Genomic DNA, 12393 nt, shown 5'->3' with positions numbered 1-12393 from the left:
GCGAGTTCCATTCTAAGTATAGAAATAAACTAATGCCAGAGGTGATGGGAAACCCAAGTGCTTTTCAAGACAAAAGGCTGTGTGCCATTCCACAAAGCAGTAAAAGCCCTTTTAAATCCCTGTACCTTGTTTAACTAATCCCATATTGCTAAAATAAATGTTGTGTGTATACTGCAGTGCAAAGCTAATTGCACTTAGTAAGTAATGATCTGTATACATGCTCGGCCATCTTGGATTGCAAAATCCAAGGCCATAGATTTAGATGCATGGTATCCCAGGACAACATTTGCATTGAGCTTTGGTGTCAGTGAATGACTTAATGATCATGTTTACCACTCACTCATGTGACCTACATTGTAATGAAATAACTTGTTGGATTGACACTCATTAATTAGGCTGATAAAATGGAACCTTCATAACAAAAGGCTTAAATAACCTATATGTAAGCTAGTATGTTATAATTTAGTAAGTATTCTATAAGTGTATGTGTGGTAGACACACATATACAATGTAAGTCAGCGAGCAGCGCCCTCCTACCTCTGTCTGTCTGTTATTACCCAGTTTTGTTTTATCATTGTTGTATCCAATTGTAACGTGCTAAAGAATTTGCTGCGCTATATAAGAAACTGTTATTATTAATAATAATAATTACAGACTCCTATTTTATTCTACAATTAGTTTAGCTAGGATATAGCATTTTAATGGCAAACTGGTTAGCCATTAAAATGAGAGTATACACACATTCAAACAACTTATGCAGGAGACAAACCCTTTAAGAAAGATATAATTAACTAATTACAGCTCAGGATAGTATTCAGTGATATAACATATTTAACAATCTAGGTCCCAGTATAGTTTTTATTTTCAAGTACTACCACGTACTATATTAACATCCTTCCCATTGGGTATTAGGCATTACACTAAATGTTGGGTGATACTGAATAGATTCAAATCTGATTCAAAAGTTTTTTTCCACAGAAAGTTTATTGTTTACATAGCTACCAATGCAATCTTACGCAATGTGAAGTTACATTACTGATATATTGACAATTACATACCTAATATGGTTAAGAAGTCACATGCATATGAAAATCCGCCATACAGAAAAATACAATAAACTTAAACAAAATAATAATGAATTACTAATTCTATGCAGGATTTATAAATCAGTGACATTCTCTTTAGCTCTGTACAGCACTCAAAAGTGCATAAGCAAAGCAATGGGTAAAGAGGACTCTGCTCATAAAAGCTTGTAATCTAATGGTAAAAAGGAAGAGGTAACAAAGAAAATCTATGGAGGGGAGGGAAGGGGGGGGGGGCTGGTCGAGAACAAGAACAAGAACATGTGTTGACAGAAAATATCACAGGTAATAAAACATATCAATAACATATATCTGATTTTATCAGTTAAACAAGCTAAGTAAAATACAAAGGACACATATTGTAGGATAGATAGATAGATAGATAGATAGATAGATAGATAGATAGATAGATAGATAGATAGATAGATAGATAGATAGATAGATAGATAGATAGATAGTACAAATAAAATATATACACATATAGCCTCAATTTATTGTTCATCCATCTCAAACCAACATGGTGTGTTGAGAATACAATACAAGCTGGTTGTGTTTAGTAGTTTTAAGTTGCCTCAAAATAATATGATTAAATATAATTACAAGTAATTAATTGCAATTAATTGTAACTGTGACAGTGTCACTGACAGTAATAGCACAGGCCGTGAGAGGGAGTTTTAAATACAAGGAAATTTCCTTTATGTACATAAATTGTATCAGATGATGTACATTTTTATTTTACATTTAGCAGTCATGGGTTTTACTGCATTAATACTCAGAGTAGTGGGAAACATCAATTTGTTTAAAAACTAAAAGGATCAGTAAGGCCTTCTTGTAAATTGCTTTAGATCTATCGTTAATTCACTTTTCTCTCTGCTGTGAGCTACTAAAACTGAGCCAGAAAATGAGCCAGTGACTAGAGTCCTATTTGTTTTCCTTTTTCTGTCTGTTAATTCTAAATAATGAATGACAAAGCTTTTTTTATCCAGTTATGCGGCCCAGCAGAACATGTTAGCATAATAACAATAAAAGAGATGAATCAGAATTTTCTACTAAGACTAGAAACACACATGACAATCGGATATACACATTTTTAAAATAATATTCTAAACAGTCATCTTTTGTATAAACTCATTTCTCATGGCATTGAATCCAAAAGTTCAATTGTCAATATGCTGCAAAAAATAAATAATTAATCAGCCAGAACCGGAAATAGGAAAGCCTCATCACTTATCAACTAAATTGGCAGTTTAACTAAATGTTATACACCTAATCCTGCAAAAAATCAAATACGGTTAATATAAACACTAATTAGAAGTTACTCATCTCCAGTTCATTTTTTATTAAAGGAATCTTCACTTTCTCTTGTGATTCCAAAAATGTTACCTCCACTGAAAATGTATACAATCAGTAGATGTAGTTATAGATGGTGTGCTTAAAAATAAAAACCTGTAATAGACAAGTGACTGAAATGTCAACAGTAAGTACCCTGGATATAGGGATGTACTAAGCACATCTAATTTATATGATCTATTATATGTTCTAGCAAAACCTGTATGATTAGTGACTGTGAAAGAAACTAAATAATAATTGGTTATATTCCCATACATAAGTATTACATCTACAAGGTACCTAATTTGTATAAATAAATCACACCTAGTACTGAAATGACTGCAGGGGAAAGTCAGTCTCTAGACAGCAATGCTGCGATAAATGAAGAATGGAAAGCCAGGGCAACCAACTACATGTAATTAAAATTCATATTTTACCCAACTGTCAAGCAACACAAAAAAAATAGAAGGCATATTAGCATCAGATTGGACCTGCTTCAGTAAATACACAGGCAGAGGCATCAAAACCACTGTATGTGTTTTAGAACAGTACATTTCAAGAAGAGCCCTGTGATTGATTCCGGAGTGTGTGGTGATGTATAACTGTCTAATGTAACACATGCTCACTGTCTGCCCTCAGGGATCTACATGCAAATTAGACAGATCGGCTAATCAGATTATTCTGGATAGCAGTGAGCTGCTTTTGTGAACAGCCAATTGTTTTTACTTTGGATATATTTGTACATCCATTTAATTTGCCTTACATTGCTAACACTAGCTAAAGAATGAGATGGGCAGAGAGTGCTATTGTATGAAAATCTCATTTGTCTTCACAGATGATTGTAAACATAGCCATGATCCTGTCACATAGCTCAAAACATATCCTACTCAAACTCAACAAGTACACAATAGTTCTGGCCAACAGCATATACCAATAAAACATAATACATGGACCACCCAAAAAAAGAAAGAAAGAACTAAACATTTTAACCCTATTAAAATTTGCATAAAAATATGAGACAAATTTCAATTGAAAGAAACAATCCCCAAATAGCAAAGCTAAAATACAGCAAACCCTTTGAATCATGTGATAATGTTCCAACTTTATTTATCATGTAACATACAATTTCCATGAAGTAATTATAGTAGGTTTATATTAATGTTAACCCCCCCCCTCCCCCCAGAGATATTAGAAAAGAAAGATGGTATCACATAGTCATTCCAATGCAATGTAACAACATCTTCAGCCCAATATTTAGGTAACACAATAACGCAATATATTTGTGTTAGATTTTTTAAATTATTCCAAATTATATAGTATAAAATAGCAATTTAATGCAAATATAAAGATGAGTCTCCTTATATCAGAAAAAGTACATTGCATACAGTGTAAAATATCCCTCCTATAATTCTTTAACCTTGTGAATTTACAATATTTAAATGTACACAGCTATAACGCTGATAAAGGAGCAACATTTGTGTATTTTAACAGTGTTTGATATACTAATTTATTACTTTTGTTTGTTTACAATATACGTTAATCTTGTATTTCCAAACATCCATCAGGAGAATGAACATTTTCTTTAATACTAATATTCCGAAAACACATTTATTATCCATTTAAAGAAAATGTACTTCTAATTGCATTTTATAAAAATATTACAATGAGGAGTGAATAGTGCAATGAATTTACTTGTGATATTAAATGTACCATATAATATAAAATACAAATATGTACAGCACAAGTAAAATGCAAGAATTGTATAACATTTTATGCTAAATGCCCAAAAACAGACATGGAGAGAATTTAGATTTCCAATTATATTTACAATTAGGAGGTAACAGTGGACAGATGCTGGGATGTATATTATTATTACCTACCTCAGCAATGTACTAAATATTTTGCAACTGAACATGATATTCGGTAGCTCAAAACTATAAACTTAGCATTTAATTATTTTCTTTGTTTTTTTTGTCTTCCAGAGTTACCAATAAAAGGAGGAACACTTCTATGAGATAAATCCTTGCCATTTGGCTAGTTACCATGCAATATGAAATAAAATCAGTGGATACCGCCACCTTTTCATAATCATTGGTTCTTATAGGTTATACCTATGTCATATTTATGTTACAAATTTTTTCATCTATATGATTCCTGTCTTAAATATTACAGATGTTTCTATTTCACCCATAAATTACAGTAATATTGCTTCTTTAATAAATTCATTTATAGCTGCCAGCAGTGGTTAGGAATCACATACATGGTCCAAGATCATTATACATTTGACACATAACAGCAGATGACACACCAGCTTAAGTTGAAAAGAATAATGTCAAAGCACCACCTGGTCCCTGAATCTACACACTGCCATAAAGCAAGGGACCACTTTTCTTCAGCTTATTCATAAATGTATTATTTATGTGTTTGCTGCACTTACTTTTGTTTATTTTATGGGTGTTTTTTGTTGTACTATAGCTTGGAATGAATGGCTATTTGAATACTTTACTAAACCTAGCATACTGTACACTATCATAACATAAGCAGCACATTCTCTTGAAAATATTACATTTGCGCTCTCTCTCTCTCTCTCTATATATATATATATATATATATATATGTATATATACATATACACACACAAATGTACATATAGACACACATATAATATGTATACATGTGTGTGTATGTATATATATATATATATATATATATATATATATATTAAAACACATATATAAATATTATGGTGCATCATATTATATATAACTCACACAGGTTATAGAAACAAACTCAGCTTAATTTCAATTTTAACAGATATACATTACACACTATTATTAACTGACCCCGTATTAATTTATCTGTGAAAAGAAATATTATATTATTATTATTATTATTATTATTATTATTATTATTATGTCTGTGAACCAGTTGCACCAGTAGGTTTTCAGCTAGTGCATTATCACATGCACAAATCACTATAATAGTGTATGAGGTGTTTTCTGTATATTTGAGTAAAGGCACACCAGTAGTGAGATAAACTCCCATGGGAATATAGTAAATACTTTTCACAACAGTGAATGAAAATTTAATGCGCTCCTGCCATCTGAGGCTGTGAACAGCACTGAGACATTTAAGGACACTCCTGAGGTTTCTCTACCCAGCAAATCACTAATATACACAGAAAAATGTAATATGAAGAATGCAATTGCTGTGAAAAAAGGGCTTGATGACAAACAAAGGCAGCACAATTAGCTGTATGGTTTATTTGAAATGAATTTTCCCTCCACATGTCACCAGGTGTGCTCTTCCTAAAACAACACTTTTTATATGTCCACAGTGACCTTTTTCTGCTATATATATTGTCCACGTATTCCCCTGCCCAGTCACATGCAGCTCATGACTGGTATGGAGCCGGCTTTTACCACTGAACCATTCTCTGCTTCCTAGGCAAGGATCTGCTTTGTGCTGCCAATTATTCTTGCTCGGATACATAATGGAATAAATCCTAGGAACAGGATCCATTTATAACAGCATACAAGCAGCACTAATTGGACAAATGTACTACTGGCAAGCGGCGAGAACTCCCTTCCATTCTGCACTGCATTGGCCTGAGAGCTGTGGCACAATGCACCGTCCAGGAGATCACAGCAAGACACGGGGTCTGGCTAAGTGTCTTCCCCGGACTAGCCCGGTCACTGATACACACTGTGCACCGTCCCGGTCATCTGCAAAGTGCTTCATGCGCACGGAGCATCCCTAGGTATTAATATGGCCATTCATTGTGCGGGTACCAGGGAAGGAGTGCCAGGGCACATCCACTGCGAGCTGCAATGTTCTGTTATTATAGTGTCATGAAATGAATGTAGGTTTCTTCCCCTAGTAGTCACAGAGCTAGTGGGCAGATGACATCGCAGCATTACTCACAGCTCTTCCAGACACTGATTTATGACTACAGACTGCAGAGACTCATGGGGCTGAAGCAACAACTGGCGGCGGCAGCAGCAGCATGCAGGACGGGTCCCTGGGTCTGCTACTGCCCCAGTAGCGCTATAGCCAGGAGGAGAAGTGTAATAAGCCATGTTCCATAAAGTAGCGGGTTACTCCCAGCCACAGGCATGACCTTACCTTATAAAGAGATAACAGCAAACTTTATTCCCAGCACAGCTGAAGTGCTGCTGGTTATATTTAGAGTTGGGACCTGAGTTCTGCTCCCCTGCTAATTCCCCTGGACTAAGAAGTCATGCCTTATCAGGCTCCCCCAGTCTCTAATTACAGGCATGATAGGAATTAGAGACCTGAGATAAAGTGCAGGCACATCCTGACAGCACCTTACAGAGAGGTCATACTCCTCCCAGCCCATCACTGTACATTGCCATTATCCCTGGGTACTTACGTTGCCGCAGAAGGAAAGTATTCTTCAGAGGATGGGCATATCAGCAAAGACTGGAAAAGTGTCAGACTAAAGACTAGGAACCAGGAAGCAGCCATCTTCACAATCTAACAGGCAGATCTCCTATCCAGCACAATGTAGGGATGGGATGGAAAATGAGAAACTCCAGCAGCAGGCAGCAGCTATAGGGGGATACTGGGCTGAGACTAGTTTACTCTGGCAGCCAGCTCTGATCAGCCGCCATCAGTGATACTTTAGGATGAAATCTCAGCTCCCAATCTCTCTCTCTCCGTTTCCTTTTCTGATTTATTCCCCCGATGGCAGAGAAGGGGAGGGAGGATGAGGTGGGTAAGTTACAAGGGAGGAGTGAGGGGAGGCTCCTGCACACACTGAGCACACGCTGCTGCTGCCGCTGCTGGAAAGTTAAGTGCACTGTCTGAAGCTCAATCACCGCTGACAATACACCACGCCCTATGGAAGAGCACAGGGTGTAACTTCACTGATCATCCATCTATCAGTGTCCCAGTGTGGTCACACTCCTCTCTCCCCAGCCCAGACTGAGACACTCACAGACGGAGCCCACTCTCCTGCATTACCGTAATTACCCTTGTGCTGCAGCAGCCCTATGGTTTTCAATTACCGACATATCTAGCAGTAACAGGCATTTGATTTTATCTCTTCCCTACATGGCATTGAAGCTACTGTACCAGCAGCCTTGTCTCTCAACTCTAGCTGGGGAAGATGCTGACGGTCGCTGGCTGTATGATCATACTCCCCTCGGCTCACCTACCTCTGCTGCTACATGTACTGTATATACAGTGTACACACTCCGCTATTTGCTGCACGGGTTCCATTGTATAGAGTCAAAGTCAGGTTGACAGTCAATAGGTCGACTCAATATAGTCAGCATGCGTTAGGTTGACACTGACAAAATGTTGACATGCACAAAAGGTAGACTGGTTCAAATGGTCGTCATGAAAATAGTCGACACATGTCGACACAACACTGGGATGTTCTCTAACGTCCTAGTGGAAACGTCCTAGTGGACTGGATGCTGGGGACTCCGTAAGGACCATGGGGAATAGACGGGCTCCGCAGGAGACTGGGCACTCTAAGAAATAATTAGTACTACTGGTGTGCACTGGCTCCTCCCTCTATGCCCCTCCTCCAGACCTCAGTTAGAATCTGTGCCCAGAAGGAGCTGGGTGCATTTTAGTGAGCTCTCCTGAGCTTGCTATTAAGAAAGTATTTTAGTTAGGTTTTTTTATTTTCAGAGAGCTTCTGCTGGCAACAGACTCTCTGCTACGTGGGACTGAGGGGAGAGAAGCAAACCTACTAACTGCGGCTAGGTTGCGCTTCTTAGGCTACTGGACACCATTAGCTCCAGAGGGTTCGAACACAGGAACTTAACCTTGGTCGTCCGTTCCCGGAGCCGCGCCTCCGTCCCCCTCGCAGAGCCAGAAGACAGAAGCCGGCGGATGAAGCAAGACGTCAAAATCGGCGGCAGAAGACTCCTGTCTTCACATGAGGTAGCGCACAGCACTGCAGCTGTGCGCCATTGCGCCCACACTAACCCACACACTCCGGTCACTGTAGGGTGCAGGGCGCAGCAATTGAGTACCTCCTGGCAAAAGCAGCATATATACAGCTGGGCACTGTATATATGCATGAGCCCCCGCCATTTTTTACACCAAATCGCGGGACAGAAGCCCGCCGCTGAGGGGGCGGGGCTTCTTCCTCAGCACTCACCAGCGCCATTTTCTCTCCACAGCTCCGCTGAGAGGAAGCTCCCCAGGCTCTCCCCTGCAGACTCACGGTAGAAAGAGGGTAAAAAGAGAGGGGGGGGGCACATAAATTTAGCGCAATAATCATATATACAGCAGCTACTGGGTAAACACTAAGTTACTGTGTGATTCCTGGGTCATATAGCGCTGGGGTGTGTGCTGGCATACTCTCTCTCTGTCTCTCCAAAAGGCCTTGTGGGGGTCCTGTCCTCATATAGAGCATTCCCTGTGTGTGTGGTGTGTCGGTATGCTTGTGTTGACATGTTTGACGAGGAGGGCTATGTGGAGGCAGAGCAGGTGCAGATGAATGAGGTGTCCCCGCCGACGGCGCCGACACCTGATTGGATGGATATGTGGAAGGTGTTAAATGATAATGTAAACTCCTTGCATAAAAGGTTGTATAAAGCTGAAGCCTTGGGACAGTCGGGGTCTCAGCCCATGCCTGATCCTACAGCGCAGAGGCCGTCAGGGTCTCAGAAGCGCCCACTATCCCATATTGTTGACACAGATATCGACACGGATTCTGACTCCAGTGTCGATGGCGATGATGCAAAATTGCAGCCTAAAATGGCTAAAGCCATCCGCTACATGATTGTAGCTATGAAGGATGTATTGCACATATCAGAGGTAAACCCTGTCCCTGACAAGAGGGTTTATATGTTTGGGGAGAAAAAGCAAGAGGTGACTTTTCCCCCTTCACATGAGTTAAATGAGTTATGTGAAAAAGCTTGGGATTCTCCTGATAGGAAAGTGCTGATTTCCAAAAGGTTACTTATGGCGTACCCCTTCCCGCCAACGGACAGGATGCGCTGGGAATCCTCCCCTAGGGTAGACAAAGCTCTGACACGCTTATCTAAGAAGGTGGCCCTGCCGTCACAGGATACGGCCTCCCTAAAGGATCCTGCGGATAGGAAGCAGGAAGGTATCCTGAAGTCTGTTTATACACATTCAGGTACCATACTGCGGCCGGCAATTGCGTCGGCCTGGATGTGTAGTGCTGTAGCAGCATGGACAGATACACTGTCTGAGGAACTGGATACCTTGGACAAGGATACTATTTTACTGACCCTGGGGCATATAAAAGACGCTGTCCTATATATGAGGGATGCCCAGAGGGACATTTGCCTACTGGGCTCTAGAATAAATGCAATGTCGATTTCTGCCAGAAGGGTCCTGTGGACTCGGCAATGGACAGGCGATGCCGACTCTAAAAAGCACATGGAGGTTTTACCCTACAAGGGTGAGGAATTGTTTGGGGACGGTCTCTCGGACCTAGTTTCCACAGCTACAGCTGGGAAGTCAAATTTTTTGCCATATATTCCCTCACAGCCTAAGAAAGCACCGTATTACCAAATGCAGTCCTTTCGGTCACAAAAAGGCAAGAAAGTCAGAGGTGCGTCCTTTCTTGCCAGGGGCAGGGGTAGAGGAAAGAAGCTGCACCATACAGCTAGTTCCCAGGAACAGAAGTCCTCCCCGGCTTCCATTAAATCCACCGCATGACGCTGGGGCTCCACAGGTGGAGCCGGGAGCGGTGGGGGCGCGTCTCCGAAAATTCAACCACCAGTGGGTTCGCTCACAGGTGGATCCCTGGGCTATACAGATTGTGTCTCAGGGATACAAGCTGGAATTCGAAGTGATGCCCCCTCACCGTTACCTAAAATCAGCCCTGCCTACTTCCCCCATAGAAAGGGAAGTAGTGTTAGCGGCAATTCACAAATTATATCTCCAGCAGGTGGTGGTACAGGTTCCCCTCCCTCAACAGGGAAGGGGTTACTATTCCACAATGTTTGTGGTTCCGAAACCGGACGGTTCGGTCAGACCCATATTGAATTTAAAATCCCTGAACATTTACCTGAAAAGGTTCAAGTTCAAGATGGAATCGCTCAGAGCGGTCATTGCAAGCCTGGAAGAGGGGGACTTTATGGTGTCTCTGGACATAAAGGATGCTTACCTGCATGTCCCCATTTATCCACCTCATCAGGAGTACCTCAGATTTGTGGTACAGGACTGTCATTACCAATTCCAGACGTTGCCGTTTGGTCTCTCCACGGCACCGAGAATATTTACCAAGGTAATGGCGGAAATGATGGTGCTCCTTCGAAAGCAGGGTGTCACAGTTATCCCATACTTGGACGATCTCCTCATAAAGGCGAGGTCCAGAGAGCAGTTGCTGATCAGCGTAGCACACTCTCAGGAATTGTTGCAACAGCACGGCTGGATTTTGAATATTCCAAAGTAGCAGCTGATCCCTACGACTCGTCTGCCCTTCCTGGGCATGATTCTGGACACGGACCAGAAAAAGGTGTTTCTCCCGGGGGAGAAGGCTCAGGAGCTCGTGACTCTTGTCAGAGAACTCTTAAAACCAAAACAGGTGTCGGTGCATCACTGCACGCGAGTCCTGGGAAAGATGGTGGCGTCATACGAAGCCATTCCCTTCGGCAGGTTCCATGCGAGGACCTTTCAGTGGGATCTGTTGGACAAGTGGTCCGGATCGCATCTTCAGATGCATCGGCTGATCACTCTGTCCCCCAGGGCCAGGGTGTCTCTTCTGTGGTGGCTGCAGAGTGCTCACCTTCTCGAGGGCTGCAGGTTCAGCATACAGGACTGGGTCCTGGTGACCACGAATGCAAGCCTCCGAGGATGGGGAGCAGTCACTCAGAGAAGAAACTTCCAAGGGCTGTGGTCAAGTCAGGAGGCTTGTCTGCACATCAATATCCTGGAACTAAGGGCCATATACAACGCCCTGAGTCAAGCGGAGCCTCTGCTTCGCAACCAACCGCTGCTGATTCAGTCAGACAACATCACCGCAGTGGCTCATGTAAACCGCCAGGGCTGCACAAGAAGCAGGGTAGCGATGGCGGAAGCCACCAGGATTCTTCGTTGGGCGGAGAATCGCGTGCAAGCACTGTCAGCAGTGTTCATTCCGGGAGTGGACAACTGGGAAGCAGACTTCCTCAGCAGGCACGACCTCCACCCGGGAGAGTGGGGACTTCATCAAGAAGTCTTCACACAGATTACAAATCGTTGGGAACTGCCACAGGTGGACATGATGGCATCCCGCCTCAACAAAAAGCTACAAAGGTATTGCGCCAGGTCAAGAGACCCTCAGGCGATAGCTGTGGACGCACTAGTAACACCGTGGGTGTTCCAGTCGGTCTATGTGTTTCCTCCTCTTCCTCTCATACCCAAGGTGCTGAGAATCGTAAGAAAAAGAGGAGTGAGAACAATACTCATTGTTCCGGATTGGCCAAGAAGGACTTGGTACCCAGAACTGCAAGAAATGCTCACAGAGGACCCATGGCCTCTGCCTCTCAGACAGGATCTGTTGCAACAGGGGCCCTGTCTGTTCCAAGACTTACCGCGGCTGCGTTTGACGGCATGGCGGTTGAACGCCGGATCCTAGCGGAGAAAGGCATTCCGGATGAAGTTATTCCTACGCTAATAAAGGCTAGGAAGGACGTGACAGCAAAACATTATCACCGTATATGGCGAAAATATGTTGCTTGGTGTGAGGCCAGGAAGGCCCCTACAGAGGAATTCCAGCTGGGCCGGTTCCTGCACTTCCTACAGTCAGGAGTGACTATGGGCTTAAAATTAGGGTCCATAAAGGTCCAGATTTCGGCCCTATCCATTTTCTTTCAAAAGGAACTGGCTTCGCTTCCTGAAGTTCAGACGTTTGTAAAGGGAGTGCTGCATATTCAGCCCCCTTTTGTGCCACCAGTGGCACCTTGGTATCTTAACGTGGTGTTGAGTTTCCTGAAATCTCACTGGTTTGAGCCACTTAAGACCGTGGAGCTAAAGTATCTCA

At 42.0% G+C, this 12393-nt stretch overlaps 1 protein-coding gene across 5 annotated transcripts in view; it reads right to left on the bottom strand.

Annotated features, from left to right (window-relative positions):
- Positions 1-7345, bottom strand: part of CACNA2D1 (calcium voltage-gated channel auxiliary subunit alpha2delta 1) — a 1227493-nt gene extending 1220148 nt beyond the window's left edge. For all 5 annotated transcript variants that reach the window (XM_063926939.1, XM_063926941.1, XM_063926940.1 and 2 more), the window contains exon 1: positions 6805-7345. In XM_063926939.1, coding sequence (XP_063783009.1) covers positions 6805-6899 — 95 coding nt within the window. In that variant the 5' untranslated portion in view covers positions 6900-7345. The remainder of the gene's footprint in view (positions 1-6804) is intronic.
- Between the last annotated feature and the right edge of the window lie 5048 nt (positions 7346-12393).

The sequence above is a fragment of the Pseudophryne corroboree genome, chromosome 6 (assembly GCF_028390025.1).
Source record: "Pseudophryne corroboree isolate aPseCor3 chromosome 6, aPseCor3.hap2, whole genome shotgun sequence".
NCBI classification, from domain to species: domain Eukaryota; kingdom Metazoa; phylum Chordata; class Amphibia; order Anura; family Myobatrachidae; genus Pseudophryne; species Pseudophryne corroboree.
The sequence above is the reverse complement of the archived record's forward strand: the minus strand, read 5'-3'. Positions and strand labels throughout refer to the sequence as shown.